Genomic DNA, 16,864 nt, shown 5'->3' on the forward strand with positions numbered 1-16,864 from the left:
TCAGGTCTTTGGAGATTAATTTTATCATAAATTTGGAAGCCTGATTTAATTGCGCTAATTATATTTTCTCCTGGGAGTTGATGGATTACTACTTACCATCTTCTCGCTGTACATAATGAATCACACTGAGGTTTTCTCTTATTTATACCTGTTAAATGTCTAGGAAATGAGTTGCGATAGGCATTAAAGAAACATGTAAGAAATTACCCTAAACCATTTGCTACATGTTCTTACTCCCTTCATAGGTCTGTTCTCACATATGATGATAATGATTCCGTTCTTCTGGAAATAATTGCAGAAACTCCATTTTAATTCTCTCTCTCTCTATGGGGAATCCACTGAAGAGAGAGCATATTTCAGACATGCAAGACATCTACGGTTCCTCTTCACATCACTCTATTAACATCCAGCCTCATCTATTCATTTTTTAACCAAATGCCGTAGATGTAGAAGTCATTACGGCCACCACACTCCCGGGTACTTGCGATTCCATCAGGTGTAATTGTGTGCATGTCGGAGGCTTGATGTCGCCGCTGCTGGAATTTGCCACTGAGTGGAAGCAGGGATTAGGTGACATCCTGTCATACAATAAAGTTCATCTGTCATGTTCAAGTGCCAGTCACCAGGGTATCTTGTCTTTTGTACAGCTTTGGAAAATCACATTGGCTCCCGGTCTCTGAATGACCTTCCCTGCTCAGTGTTCATCTCATGCGAAAAAGCTTATAATCAGTATTTATCGCCTATATGGAAAGAAAAAGAGTCCACTCCTAAAATGAAGTAACCGTTAAAATGGTGTGCTTTCTGTCATCTTAACTCCTCCTGTGGATTTGAAAAAAAAAATAAATAAAGTCTTGGTTTCTTGGGGTGAGGGGGGCTCACAAGGGCTGATTCCCCACCCCCATCTGCACTTCCCCTGTTACAGTTTTGTGCTGAAATCTTTCCCTTTCTCACTGGCTTTCGCAGTCAGAGCAATAGCTAAGTTAGGAACAAGTACATCTCTGGTTCAGCCTTGATGCTGAACTTCTAGCTGGGACTGTTTCTGACACAGCCCCCCCTCCCCGGGTCCCCTGCCTCCCATGCAGAAAAGTGAGGTCCCTTGCCCCCCCGCCTTGGCAAAGAGGCTCTTTCCTGGGTGGTCGTGTGTCCTTTTCACACTGGGGGGGTACAGAGGTCGGGGAAAAGTCTCCACCGCACTGCTTGAACAGTTGGACATCGTGTAGAGCCTCAGGATTTCAAGCACGAGTTGCAGCTGCCAAGGGCTTTCTTCTGCTGATTGGAGGTAGGATGCTGTGAAGCACCGGGTCCGGCGAGCTCCGCTGAGAGTTGAGAAGAGGGGACCCACATCTCATTAGTTTCCTGAGCTGATGAAAACAGGTTTTTGAAAGCTGTTCGCGATGTAATTTGTCTGTCTGGTTACTCCCTTTTATAAATTGCATTTTCTCAAATGCGATATCACCTAACGGTGGGTCCTTCTTTCAGATATGACAATCATTTCCCCTTAATTAATCTTGATAGTTTGTTCATCTTCGCAGAACAGATCTTCACAGGGAGAAAGAAAGGCACATTTCTTTCAGGAGCGAGTTATGAACACAAAAAAATTGAAAAGCTGCGATGTTCTGTCACATTAACTCCGTCCCTACAACGCAGCAGTCGCGCTTGATAAATGGCGACATTAAGAATAACATTAGAGAACATGTGCATGGGGTTGTGATGGCAACCAGGATACCTAACTACCCAGTGTTACATACGTTGCTCTGCTCATTTATGCCTTCGGGAATGATGGACATGTGGGGAAAAAAAAATAAATCAATATTTTTTCAATTTTTTGTCACAGTTGACAAAATGTGTGGATTGTAACTGGACCTTCTGTTGAGCTATAATCCTGTAACTTTAGTGCTATGCTACATAATTATGCTATATTAAATACAGAAGTATATGACACATAGCATAATTTATTACACAAATTATTGTATAATTATATATTTATTTACGTAAACTACGTGTGTGAGTGTATAATGTTATGTAAACCCATGGGAGCAGTTTTCCAGTGTGTCTGTCACTGTCACACCAAAGTGTTGACGCTGCTGTGAGCAGGAGGGTGACTGCCTATTTAAGACTGCAAATGGCAGCGAGCATTATTTTCCTCTGCTTTTGACCTACCTTTCCCCGATTCTGAATGGCTGGTATTCAGTGCTTTCTTTAAGCCAGTTATCTGGATAGGGCTTGCTTATTAAAAGTCGCAGACAGTATTTTAAATCACACCGCTGTCAATGAATCTCTTTAGTGGGTCATAGTGCTATAGAGTCCCCGAGGTTTCTGACTCAAGCCGAAGCACAAACAGCTTCGAATGATACCCTTTGATATCAGTGCAGCCTTAAAAAGTGGCAGGGGATTTTTCCAGAGCCCTTTGTGTTATTTTCACCTTTTCATTGCAATCAATAGTAACAGCACCGTTCCCACACAGCCTGGCGAGGGCACGTTTAGGCTAACACTGACCGCTTCCATTATCCCACCAGTGCCTTCTTTTGCTCTCTCTCCTAGATATAGTTCAAATCAAATACTTATTTCAAAAGAATATATTTATTCTCCTTTAAAACTACCCTTGGATGTGATGCCCCAAAAAGCTTGTGGTCATTTAAGCAACCTTTGTAGCGGAGCTAGTGCCTGTGCCGTTGGTGTGTAGAGCCCCTTGGTTTCCCTGTGCTCCTCGAGCCGGCTTGCTTATTGAAGCAGGAGCTGTATTTGTGTTCCACGTTTTTATGCAGCAGCTAAGACAGAGGGCTCTGGTTCATTACTCCGGCTCCTACAGTGCAAGCAAATTATAATAGTTTAAACACACTTTGGTTTATTTTTAGTCTGAAGGATAAGAGTGTGGGCAAGCTGGAACCTGGAAAACTGGGCAGAGAAATTCTGACGTTTTAGCTTTTCTTCTTCTTCAGGACCTTTGTGGCAAGTAAGGCAAAAAGAGGTAGCGGGTGAGAAACATGGGCTATAGCTCATGTAAAGGTCCTGACTCCTGCTAGATGCAACTTCTGTGGAGGAAAGTTTTGTACTTGGCGCATCCCTGGCATGGGGGACATGGAAGGGAGTTTGGGCACTGTAAACACGTGCCTGCTCTGTGTCTGTTTGTTTGGTGAAGCGGCCTTTAGCCACAGCCACTGTGCCAACCAGGCAAAGCTGCCTCTGGGGAGCAGGACGGAGCTGACGCGGGGCAACCCAGGGAACAGCTCTGGCTTTTTTCCTTTGGTTTCTGTATGGGGGTAAGGTGGGGGGGAGGCTCAGTGAGTTTAAGGACAAGGCAGTCCCCAAAATTACTCATCTTACAATTTCTTTTCTGTCTCCTTTTTCTATTTTTTTTGCAGAGTTAAATGTAAGGGAATCTGACGTAAGAGCGTGTGATGAATCGTCATGTAAATACGGAGGAGTGTGCAAGGAAGAGGGCGATGGCTTGAAATGTGCGTGTCAGTTCCAGGTAAGGGCTGCTCACCTTTTTTGTTTGCTGTTTCTGACCAATCTTTCAGGTGTATTGAAGTATTTGTAGAATCACCGCTTTAAAAATTTCGCTCATCAACAGGCTTATACAGTCTAACCATAAGCTCCTTTTTTAATGGCACTGATTGGGTCGGTATGTGACTGAACTTCACCAGGGTGTGCTCAGGGAGCAAGTGGAGAGCTTAGCATCATGTTAGCTCTCCCCGCACGGTTTTGGTAAGTCAGCCAGCAGCACAGACTGATGTGGGGGAGAACGGAGGGCCACCGCGTGTGCCAGGCACCCCACTTGCGACCGGCACAGGCAGAGGTGGGGAGCGCTGGGTGGCACCCACTTTTTGCTTCCCCATCTTGCCTTGTCTTGCCCCAAGACCCAAGATGGGAGAGAAGGTGACCCAGAGTGGGGTGCCCAAGCGTTGTCACACACACCAGATGAAGCTTTGTAATTTAAATGCAGTACTTATTATGGATTGCTTACTCTACTACCCAGTATTTGGAGGATTCTTCCCTGCTCTGCTGGTGGCCAAATGTGACCCTGGAAGATCTTAAGGCATTTTGAAAATCAGATAATAACAGGACCACCAGTGATCATGAAGTTTATGAGTGAAAACAGTGAATTAGTCCCACTCAGGAAAAAAACAACCTATGGAAATTTGATTAAAAGTATCCTCTGAGCTTTTAAGAAGAAGTAAATAGCAGGTTCAATTTGCTTTGTTGGTTTTTGAGCCTTTAGTTTACAGTTTTTATAAGTATCATGGCAATCCTTCCTCCCCTCCCACTCCATACTTCTTAGAGAAAAGAGAGTAGTGAGGTTCTTTCGTTTTACAATTTATAACCAGGACAGATATATCAAATATTATGAGACTCCTGGTAAAACTGGAAGAGGTCGCAGTGTTATCAACCAACCCTGGAGTAGGCTATCTTTCAGTGTTTTAAAAATAATTGTGTTTTCTGTTTCCAATAAATAATAAATCAAGGGGAACCAGAATAGCAAGTGTGTATGTGATCTTACACTGGGTTTGGATTCCAGTGTTTCAGAACTGGCTTTTGATGTGGTGTCATTCAGGTGGGTACCTGTGCTGGAGGCATCCTGCGGCTTACATCCCATAAGAACAATGGGACCTGACTGCCTCTTAAAGGGAGAAAAAATTCGTAGGAGACGAGGTTTATTCATCAGCCCTAACTCTGTCTGTAACTTTTATTTATGAAAAATACTAAGATAAAAACCCAGTAATGATTAAAAAAAAGGAAAATAAATTCAACCCTAGGCTAAGCAAAGGTCCCATTTATTTTCTGTAGGTAGTACATTTTACAACTTCCTAATATCCAGGTCACAAAGACCAAAAAAGGAACTAGCCCATGTGATAAGCTGATACTTTGTCTTGAAGAGCCCATTTTTAAAACCAGTATTATTTTTAAGCTACTTATAAATTTACTTGCACTTCTTGAAAAATTTGTCCTATACTCTTAAGGAAAGAAGTCTAAGGATGAGGAGAAGATACCGTATTTTTCAGACATAGCAGGTTGAATTCTTCCTGTAACTCTCACCCTTAATTATTTGTCTGCAACTAGCAGCACCAAAATAGCCCAGGCAACAAGCACCCAGCCCGAACTGTTAGGTTTTCTACGTGCAAGACTATCTGATAGCTAGCTAATTTTTTTTCTGACATTGCAAGGTTTTGAAAAGGAATTAGACACATTTGTGTACGGCGGTTCAGCTGTACACGCGCTGGAAGGAAGACGTGGGCATATCAGCCTGTTCTCCCATTTCCTATTCCCCATAGCTGGAACAGAGCGCGTGGATAAATGCACCACTGGTCCCAGCCAGCAAGGCATTTCTTCCACTCTTAAAACTGCAGGTTTTTAGAAAAATGCAGGCTAGCAAGAGAATTGCCTAATTAAAATGGTCTCGGGTCCAGGTGCTGGTCAGGTGAGGATTTTCCTGCTGGAAGGGGACTGGCCCTGGGTCTGAGGCTACAGCCCACGGCTCCCCTGGCTGCCTGACAGCAGGGCGTTTTGGGGAACAGAGGGGCACGGCTATTCGCCGCCACCCCTGAACTAAGGCCAAGGCTGACACAAACCATCCTGCAGATTTTGGAAAACACCCAGAGATCGCAGTTCCTTCCCAGGCATCACCGCTCCTTCCTCCTCCTCCTTATCTGCCACCACTCCTGGCCTGGCAGCATTTCTCAACTGTTTGGTCTTCTGAAACTTTAAATATTAATGAGTCATAGGTTTTTCCTCCTAGGATCCCCTTTGGAGACGACTGGCTGCCAAACTTCAGTGTTGTCATTGACACAGCTCTAATGTGGTGGCAGCAAGAGCTCTGCAGGCCGCGACCTCTCTGAACACCTTGTAGGCTTTCGCTGTCTTTTGCCAAGTCATAAAGCGAGATTCCAAAGTTTGATTCCCCAGAATCAGATTTACAAATTAGACCGTAGGAGAGGCACTGAGGGATTCGGTTGTGCTCTGCTTGCAGTGACCTTGATGATATCCTGACTTTCTTCAGGCCTAGCCAGGAAAAAAAGGATAACTCGCTGTTCATTATAAGGCAGGTGGGGGATAACACATGTTCACCAAAATTTTGGAAAGGTATTTTGCTGTAATTTGGATGGTGTTTTACAGAACCCAAGTTAAAAACTGATTAACACCTAGCGAGTGTATTATGGACCGGTGCAGGGAGGGACGTGAGAGAGAGCTGGTGTGAGGCTCTTTTTCGATCTCAGTAAGAAAGGCTTGACAAGAAATGGTTTAGTAAGGTAGCTGCTTTAATAAGATAGAATAGGAAAAGGAATATAGATAGTGAGTAAACCTTACATCCCTCAGATGCTGGGCACCCCGCAATCATTCAGCATCGGATGGAGCCTGGATGGATTTTCCCACGGCACACTGTGCAGAGCAGATCCCGTCCGTGAAGAGATGTTCTCCCTTTTGGTCATTTGAGCTGTTAGAGGACTTCCTCACAAGAAAAATCCTAAAGGATGTTTACATGAGAACTTTTGGCTGTACTGTACGAAATTCCTAAAGTCTTACCAAACTGTAATAAAAGAATCACTTTGCCTCTCATTTTCTATCTTCTGGAGAGAAACCTGCAACTTTAAAACATCACACAGCAACTTTAAGATTGAACAGAGAATTATCTATTGGAAAGTATTGTCCCCCTCAAGAGTTGCCTGTTTAATTATTCCCTAGATGTGACAGTTCAGTATGAGATGTGACAGGACTGATGGCTGTGGCTGAATGTCTGAGAGGTCCTCACTATGGGAAAGTATTACAAAACTGTTAGAAATAATTTTCAGAGCTGGCAGCATGATTTATTTCTGTCCATGTGTGCTTAGTTCATTCTCAGTTGGTCATCTATGGCAGGATGACAAAGGAAGGAGGATAATTCCCTTCAAAATTATGTTTTAAGGATTGAGTATTTTGAGGTTTGTGTATGCCAAAGCACAAAGAAACTCTTGTGGCAGAGACTGTAATTTGGAATCTGGAGAAGAAACTCTTGTCCTTTTGGAGCAGTTTAACTTAACTAATGTTGCAATTTCTGTGTGAACTCTCACTGGTTGAACTATACCAGTTTAATCATACACTTTATATGGTCAAGAAATTTGTGGCTAGTGTGTGTATTTGTTCACTGCTTCTTGTTGTTTTTTTTGCCTTGGGGTTTTGAAGGTCCAAAAGGTGTCCAGAATTAAAGTTACCATTGCAGCCCCAAACAGGGCAACATCTCCTTTTCCACGCAGTGAAGTGGGGTTTGGATCTCCCGTTCAGCAGAGAGCAGTGCAGCACTCGCAGGTGTTAGACAGATTGGTGGTCTCAGGGGGTTTCCCAGCGTTTTAATGCACATTATACGTACAAGGGGTATATAATCCATCTTTCTTAGAATGTAAGAAAATAGCAAAATACAGGCTACTCCTGCCAAAGCCATTCTGAATGATAAATTTTCCTTTCTTCCTTTCTTTTTATTAAATGTACCAATGCTACGGACTTTGAGCTAAAATTTTTCAGTATAGTAATACAAAAGCGTTATTATAGTTGTTGACCAAGTAAAACAGACTCATGATGATCATGAATTTAATGGGGATGGTGACTGTTTTCCATCTGCCTTGAAAGATCAGCCTATGACCCAGAAGATCAGCAAATCTCCCCTTAAGCACTGTTCACCTTAAATTTTCCTTTGCTCAGTTTCATCCCCCTGTGCAGAGTCATACATTCTTGTATTATCTTGAAGAATTTTTCTCCTTCCTCAGTGTTTATCCTTCTAATACTTCTAGATACTTGTCATATTCCCCCTAGCCATTTCTAAGTCCCACCATAGTTATTTTTTTCTTTTAATCTTTCCTACTGAATTCCTATGTTCAGCCCGTACGGAGTTGGACTATTATTTCAGTGATCCAAAAGGAATACATACAGTGATATTGAGAAACTAATATATTTTAAATCTTCCTTTAATGAACAGGGTTATAAGTTACAGCTAGTAATTCATATTTACACAACTATCTTCCTCTATATTAATATGCAGTTGAGATTAATCACATCATTTGGTATGACTGAGTTACTTTATAATTTCTTTTTCAGTGTCACACAAACTATATTCCTGTTTGTGGATCAAACGGAGACACTTACCAAAATGAATGCTTCCTCAGGAGAGCTGCTTGCAAGCATCAGAAAGAGATAGCAGTGGTATCAAGAGGACCTTGTTATTCTGGTATGTAAAACATCACTTTGTGTCACTAATGAATGATGTTATATGGTTAGCTCTTTAGTTTTGCCCTTAATTCCAGAGATTTTAATTTTCATGCTTTTCATAGAATGAAATAATCTGGAAACCCAGAGTCCCCTTCAGCAATGGAATATTTTTATAGAGAAGAAATCTGATATATCTTCTGATATGCTAACAGGTTAATAAATAAACATTAAAAGTAGAAATACTTTTCTGAGAAAACAGTTTGTGAATGCTTCTGTTGTATGTATAGAGGAGCCTTGATATTCATCAAAAGGCTTACAATAAATGTGGAGCAGACTCCAAATTAGCCAGTTCTTTAGGACTCATTTTTTGGATGTACAGGATTAGTGTGACATCCAGCATGTGACACTGATCATCATGACTGGCACGCTACCTGTATCCAAGGCATCGTCTTTGACTACACTTTGGGTCATTACATTGAAGGTATGCATAACTCTTACAAAATCATTTTACCTCACATTTCTAATGGAGTGGCCTTTTCTGTCTTTCCACACACTTAAAACACAGATTTTTCCACACGCTTAAAATACATGGGACAGGCTTTTACTGTCTTGAATATTGCAGCATGCTCTTGGACACAGAAACGTTAGCCACCAGAGGTCTTCTGAACCTCTGGACAGATTCAAAGTTGGTGAGACCAGACACATGGCTGCCTTTCTCAGAATTAAATTAAATGACTCTGTAGCATCAACAACTGCATTCTTTGGTACCTAAATAACACACCAAAAAATTTAAGTTGTGGGACATCCCTTATCTTTTGATACACAATAGTTGTATGTAACCTAAGCAAGGTTACACCTATGTGGCAGCCAAAAATGTGGCTACGGGTCAGGCGCACACTCCTAGCTAGCTTTATGTTGGCTAGTCTAATTATTGATGACAATTTAGAGGTAGCAGCCTGGAACTCACTGGCAGTTGCGACATCCTATCTGGAAATTAGGGTAAATATATGGCCAGTGTACCTAGGCCAAGTCCTTGCTGCTGCCACCCCCAGAGCTACCTCGTTTAAATGCAGCATGGCTGCGTTTTACACGAACTGCTCTAATGCCTTTGACTGCAGCAAAGACCTATACTGAGATTTGGGGTTGCTTACTAAGGTCCAAAACAATCTATGATGTCGGTCCTAATACTGAAGGAAACCTGCGGTTTATGCCCAGCTCAGCTGCATAATTCCAGCAAACCTCAGGCAGATGACTGAATCTACCTTCTTTCCCAATCTCCCACCTGTAAATTATCTCCAGATACTGCAGAAATAGAAAAAAAATGCATTACAGTTTTGGAGCACTCACATATTCTTCTAACAGCACCCAAGAAGTATGAAGGTTTGAACTGAGGTTGTATAAGTAAATTTTTTTTTTAATTTCATGCCCAAATTATTTTAAGAAAGAGACTCACAGCATGGAATGTTCTTTCCCTCATGAAACTGAAATATTAGGATAAGGTTTTGGGAACAACAAAGAAAAATGTTTCTTTTTATATGCGTTCTACCCTACTAAGAAAAAGACATTTCGAAACGAAAAATTGACTCTTCTCAGCCTCAGGTTGCTGGCACCTAATTACTACGTTACTCAGCTAGTCTGGGATTTTTTTTTAACCTTCCTTTTCTTTAAGTCCTACATAAAACCCAGGAAACGCAGCATAATTTTTAGCACTTAGTGTAATAGATCAAGACATGTGCTGAGACACAATTGACCAGAAAGTACTGAAAACACATTTCTGAAACTGAGGATGTGATTCAGGCTGCATACTGCATTTACACTGCTGCAATTTAAAGTGCTTTGACGGAGCTCTACCAGAACGGTACCTGCTGCTCCCCAAGTGTCTGACGCGCTCTGATTGGTGTGAGAATATTGGATGATAAAAGCCATCACCTGGAACTTCTCCATGCCCTGCCTGGTATCATGGGTCATCAAGAAGTCAATATATTTGTACTCTTGATCTGTAACACATATATAAGGAGAATCAAATGCCCAAATTAAAAAATCCTTTATAGACCCCTATTAATTTTCACCAAGTGCCTCTGAATTTGCTATAAAATGCTTTGTTCTGGGACATCATTGGGAGCTAAGTATAGATTCACTGGTTTCCTATCAGAATTTCAGTTTTTCAAAGCAAAGCTTCATCCTGGTGGGATGCACCTAAGCCAATAGGACAAAATTCCCCCATAGTGTTGTAACAACTATTTAATATTTAAAGTACGTCAGACCTCTGAATCTCGTAGAAGAATGAAATACTTCCTGTTTGCCAGCGATTGATACCCTCTGAAGCTACAGCACTGGAACAGACTATACTGAGTGATTTAGTCAGACCTATTTCTTGGCAGGTAACATTTTGATTAAATTTTTATTGTCATGGGTGATTTAGCAGCATATTTATATATTTATTCCCTTTGTCCAAGTGCTGTCAGAGTTGCAAGATCCTAAAATAAGCAACGTTAAAAAAAAGAGTCAATCATAGGTGCTTTAGGAATGAACAAAATGAAAGTTTTGACATTAAAGATTGTGTTTTAGAGAAATGTAAGAGAGGTGTGGCTGAAGTTTTCAGGACTGCATATACAGGTCTTAACATTGCCAAAGCCCATTTTTCAGTGAAGGGACATTGGGGTTTTTTCAAATATCTGGGTTTACAGAGGTGTTTCTGTGCCTAATTACCCCTGGCACAAGGTGTGGATGACGAGGGTCTGTGGGTTTTAGACAATGCATGTAGCCCCATGTTGCAATATACAGAGAAACTAGGAAAATGAGTGAAATGCAGCTTTAGTGTTCTCTTTGCCTAGTACCTTAATACACCTTTGAGAAACGATGGGTCAAATCAAACTATATACAATTTTGGCCTACACCTAACCTGGCCTTTTGCATTCATAAAGGAGTCATTCGGTCCGTGACTGGTTGGAGATGAACAGGGCTGCAAAGCAAAGTTTTTGCTAGTAGTACTTACCATCTTCCACAGCTTCTCCTCCTTGCTCTGTGGGATTATACTGTGAACAAGTGTGCTGTCCCAGCCTTTTTCTTTTTTTTTTTTTTTTAATTTATTTCTTACCCTTATGAGTTGCCTGTTTGCAGTTCAGCCCAGAACCAAATGCAGAAGCAGGACCAGCCAGCAGGGCAGGGGGACATGGCAGGATCTACACCAGGACTTGATCAGTTCATAAAGGGTGACATTACACTAAAATTCATTCATGGTATGCCATCGTCTACCAGAGGTTATCCGGAACTGGCTTGCTAACCAGATTTAAGAAACCAGGAAGGGAGGGAGGTCACGGTGCTCAGAGCGAGGAGGAGTGTCACCAAGTCCCTTGATTTCTTCTGCCTCCTTTTGTTGGTGAATTTATTGTCTTCTATCAGTTTAAATAAAATAAATTAATTTAGTAAATAAGAAATACACCTTAACAATTCATTTCTAAGAATGTGTGTTCCTGTTAGCCCACATGCAGAGCCATGACTTTGACTACTGCCAGATTTATATTATATGCACAAGAAAATGTAACCACACAATGATGTAGTTGATATATTGTACTTACAGATTCTCAGTGTACTGTATATTTTTGGAAGGCACAGTCCACTGCTTGCTGTTGGGATTTCTAAGGGAAAAAAAAAAAGGCTATTTGCAGAACTAGAAACAAACCCTATATCTCTGTTAGATTTAAGGAATTATTCTCTTAGGAGTGGCTTTAACTTAGTGTTCTTCAGTCTGAAGTAATCAAAATCTTACCCTAAATTTGAATGCACAGGTTTTTACAGTAAACGTTTTGGGGTTTTTTTTTGTGTGGGAGGCTTACAGTGAAGCATAATTAGATGCACACATTGTCCTGAAAAGAAATATAATAAGCTCATTTTAATCCTTTTGAGGGAGTTAAGGAAGAAATTCTAGGCAACTCACTTCTAGATTAAGTGTGAAAATAACTCTTTATGCTCTTGCAAGAAAGCCATAACAAACCTGAAAACCTGCTGTAGAAACATTTATTCATTCTGAGAGCTGACCAAGACCCTTACTCCCAGATTCAGTGCAGTACAGGAGCTTTCCTCTCCAGCCTGCGAGGAGGGTTTGTGACAGCACAGCATCACCGTTCTGTCATTAGGAAATGTTTTGGAAGCAAAGAAATAGGCTTATCCACACACATTTAATACTAAATTTTGTGTACTTTTTTTTTTTGCATGGCATGATTAAGCAGGAAATGGCTACCAGGATCAAGTGATAGCAACCAGTTTTCCCCTGTAGATGTCAAGGCAAATGGACATTCCCTACGCACAGCCTGGCAATGCAGAGGTTAAAAGCCTATCTCCAGCAGCCAGAGGCCTCGCAGCTGCTGGCAATTAGGCTTGTCAGCATTCCGCCCCAAAAGCCCCTGCTGGCATATTGAAATCAAGGGTAACTGCTAGCAGGCAGCTCTGCTTTTGGAGGGTGGGGATACAAATGGAGCAGGAGCAGGAGCAGGAGCAGGAGCAGGAGCAGGAGCAGGAGCAGGAGCAGGAGCAGGAGCAGAACTAGAACTAGAACTAGAACTAGAACTAGAACTAGAACTGAACTGTTGCTGCTGGGAGCACTGGGGTGGCTGAGCTGGCATGCTCCTTCACAAACCGCTTTTGTGCAGCGACATGAGCTCTGCTCCATTGCCATCAGCGGGAAGTTGGAGCTTGCTTTGGTTTTTGCTCTGGCTGGTGGCTTGAAATGGGCTGTGCGAGTTTTGGATCGCTTCCGAAACGCTGGTCCTTGCGCTGCTGCTTGGAGATTTTGAGGCCTGTGCTGCTGCTGCAGGAGCTGATGGAGAATTGCACCATGCTGAGGAAAGGGGAAGTTAAAAGCTCCCACCGAGCAATGTAATAGTGCTCTCATTGCCATGTCTGCTGGCAACTGTGGATCAGGTTGGTCTTCTTTGGTAGCAAGGTCTTGATAATTTTATCCAGTCTTTACTTAGAGGCACTCTTGCATACCTAGGGTTAAGCCGCAGCAAGCTTGCGCTGTCTCACGATGGAGAGGACTGCTTTGTTGGCTCTGTTAACTGGGAAATCCAGGCTAACAGGGAACTAGGAGTTGAGATAGCAGCTGCCCTTTCTGTCTTCCAGCTCTGTCTCATAAGATGAGTAACCAAAGACAATTGAATAAAAGAGTCAATGTTATCCAGGATTTGCTCAGTGAAGTTTATGGAGTGCGGGTGTGGGAAGACTAATTTCTGCTTAATGCAAAGAAGTGGCACATACGGTCTTTGTACTAAAAAAACCACAGCTGTATCCCAAAAGCTTTAGGGGAAATTCCAGGACTTGGGTATAAAGAGTATAATAACTCTTGGGTGCCGAAGTTCAGATGCTGGAAATCCCTTCTCAGCTGTCAGCTAAGCCTTGTGATACTTAAATTCTGCAAATACATCATTTTTTGGCTTTGTTTCCTGGAGAACGGTGTGCAGTTTTATCTTTGATGTGTCAAGAGGAGTTCTGTTTTGCCCACGACTGAATAGCTGCTGATCTGTTTCTTACACAGATCCAAAAAAGGTGCGGTGTTTTTGTTTCTTTGCCTGCCACTCTGGGAGCAGGATCAGATAGGTTTACTCTGGAGGTGCCCACTGGATCACCTGGCCCATGTGAATCAAATGGAAGGGTCCGCTTACTTAAAATTTGGCAGTGAACTGTTTGTCTTCCTGTTTGTACTTAGCAGTTTGGAGCTGTTGGCCCTGAATGGCTCAATTTTAATGCTAGTTTGAGTTAAAAGCCATCCCTCCTGAATGAGAAAGGCTGCAGGCTTTTTTGGGTTTGAAGAGTGTACCTTCTGCCTCTGCACCAAAGCAGACCCATGGTACAGAAATGGCTCCTGTTCAGAGAGAACAAAAAAAAGGGGGGGGGATTCTGACTGCAGTCTGTTGCTTACAGCATTCAGATGCTGTGTCTGATCCAAATGCTTCTTTATGTATTTTATCCAGAAACTCCTTCACGGATAAGAGCCGCTCACAGCAGAAGCCTGTACATTTGTGTATAAGCATATTTTTACAAGCCTGTTTGGAGAAGGGTGGCTTAAGTAAAGAGAGAAGTCAATCACTCACTCTCTAATTACTGACCTCTGACTGGGGGGGATGCTGTTTCTGTCCAGCTTCCTCACTTGTTTTAGCATCTTTCTTGCCAGGTCTTGGTGCACGGAGACCACTTTTGGAAATCCTGAAAAGAGCAGGCTGCTTGTCCAAGTAAGCTTGCAAAAAAATGCTACTTTTTTAAGTAGCAGCTGCTTGGGAAAATCTAGCCAAGGCTCAGAAAAAAGCAAGGAACACGGGCTTAGTTTAGCATGGTTACCCTGGAGACAAAAGTCCTAGCATAGCTCCCAGGCTCAGAGGGGAGGCATGAGCTCCCAGTGAAAAGTTGAAAATGATGTGGTGTTGTAGAGGATGACGCTCTTTTTTTTTTTTTTTTTTTAATGGTTTCTTGAGAATCTGAAAGCCCAGAGAAGTGGGAGTGCATCTGTCCTGTTACTATGATGCCCTGCCAAGTGGGACAGGGTTGCCTGTGGACTTTATGTATATCAGCCCAATGATCTATAGAGGCGGGCGGTCTGAGCATCAACTCTATCGTTTACATGGCTCTCTCGTTACAGCTCGTACTGTCTATGTGATGGTACCTCCCCTGCCACCCAGCATGTGCCCCTCGTGGCATAACTGGAGCCCCTCGTGCTGGAGCTGAGTGGCGTTTCTCCCCTTAGAGCTGAATGCACAGAGGAAAGCAGTTGGAGGGTGAGAGTTGGAAATAAAAACATGGATCAAGTCAAGTTTCTTTGAGACATTTTAGCCTTTGTTTTTTATAGGAATTACATGTCAAACTTGCTCATGTTTGTATGTCAGCCTTCTCTCCCCCAGAACAGCTTATGACACAATTTCACCAGTACAAATAAGCCTATATACTTACCTCATATAAGTAAACTATACGCCTCCAAATTTCTTAATGAAGAAATACCACATCATAAGGCGTATTTCTCAGTGATTTCATATGGGATTGTCTGCTTTGTCAGTAAAGTGGGTCACTCTTCATGGAACAAGAGCCCTTCTGTTTTTGCGTTCATTTCTGTAAGGTAATAAGCTCAGTCTATTAGACATGGAACAGTGGTATAGGAGGAAAGAAAGGAAAATTTAGGCGGAGGAAAAAAACCTCTCTATTCCTGATACTCCATGTGACAGGAGATTATTTTTAATGTGTGAAGTGACCCAGTAACGTGGAATTTCACACTTTCATCCACACACTAGAGGGAATTATTCTTAGAAATATAGCTACTGAAAGAAAAGGGGGGAGGGAACTGAGCAAATGGATGGTTTGGTTTTTCCTCTGATGCGAACAATGAGCTCATACGTGGAAGTAAGAACGCCGCTCCTCCCTCCGTCTGGTCTCCTTCTTTCGGATTTGCGGAAATAAATTCAGCTGCCTTCTCTATCATCAAAGCAGGCATGAAAGGAGAGGTGTGGGATGAGCAGAGTGTGCGCTCTGCTCTTCTCCTCATCCTCCAGAGAAGCTGAGCTAACGGGCGTGGGGAGCAATTCACTGACGGTAGTTGCCATCCCATCCTTGCCTCTCCACCTCCTTTGAGCAAGAAAGACCGAGGGAGGTTTGTGACTCAGGACATGTGTTTAAAAGGCTTGTCTTTACTGCCATGCTAGGTGAAGATGCTGTGCAGAGCGCTGCCCAGCGGGATGCACATCCCTGTACAAAATCCCTAACCAGCTCCATAATGCTCTGAAGTGGAGTTAGTTGGCCTGGGGTGGTGAGGAAGCTCAACTCCTGTTGACGCTTGAACTGCTAATGCAAAGGGGATGCAGCCACGAGCTGTCACTCATCAGATGCTAATCCAGTCAGTCTAATGTCAGTGAAATAACTATGCCATTAGAGCATCCTTAAACGAAGTGATTGACTCAGCTGAGAGGAGCTATTTTGTTGTTAGATGACTTAAGCCAACTTTACTTTGAGGACTAGTTGTCTTCAGAGATACTTCTGCAGTTGGGTGATTTATATATTCCTCCTTCATGTACCACTTCCAGGCCCAAAGGGTAAAAAAAAATAATATATATTCCAAAAATCAGACTCTGTACTCCTCATCTCTTTAGGACATCATCAAATTTGAATGTCTAACAGTTGAAAAAAGGGTAAGAAAGCAATTTAGTTTTCATTATTGAATGATGCTGTTCCTTGGGTAAAAATATCTTGACAGGGGAGAGAGAGAGGAGGGCACAGTAAGCATGGACAAACTGTATTAAAGGATGCCAGGCTTTATGTGGGATGTTTGTTTTTACACCTGGCTCATAAAATGTAACACCTGTGTAATGTTTTACAGTGACAAGTTCCTGAACAAACAGCTGCTCCTGGAGCAATATTTTCATTTGCTTTCTTTTTTTTCTCCCCCTCTGTTTCTTTTTCAGATAATGGCTCTGGGTCAGGAGAAGGAGGTGAGTACCAAACCCCAGTTATATTTGCTTTTGGTCTTTCTTTTTGACTATAAGTGTGTCAGTTTTGTGTATGTGGTTGCTGTATACCACATCAATTAAGGAAAAATTATGACAACTTAAAAATAAGCTTTAACATTGCAGTGTTATCTGACCATCTCAGAACAGTATTGGTATAGGAATAGATTGTAGTGTGCATTTGACCAATGTTGTTCTTTCAGATTTGT

The 16,864-nt window shown here is 42.3% G+C and overlaps 1 protein-coding gene across 1 annotated transcript in view; it reads left to right on the plus strand.

Annotated features, from left to right (window-relative positions):
• Positions 1-16,864, plus strand: part of TMEFF1 (transmembrane protein with EGF like and two follistatin like domains 1) — a 126,066-nt gene that overhangs the window by 66,979 nt on the left and 42,223 nt on the right. The window contains exons 2-4 of the mRNA XM_069778782.1: positions 3,363-3,472; positions 8,065-8,194; positions 16,614-16,640. Of these exons, the coding sequence (XP_069634883.1) occupies positions 3,363-3,472; positions 8,065-8,194; positions 16,614-16,640 (267 nt within the window). The remainder of the gene's footprint in view (positions 1-3,362; positions 3,473-8,064; positions 8,195-16,613; positions 16,641-16,864) is intronic.

Source organism: Haliaeetus albicilla, chromosome 3, assembly GCF_947461875.1.
Source record: "Haliaeetus albicilla chromosome 3, bHalAlb1.1, whole genome shotgun sequence".
Taxonomy (NCBI): domain Eukaryota; kingdom Metazoa; phylum Chordata; class Aves; order Accipitriformes; family Accipitridae; genus Haliaeetus; species Haliaeetus albicilla.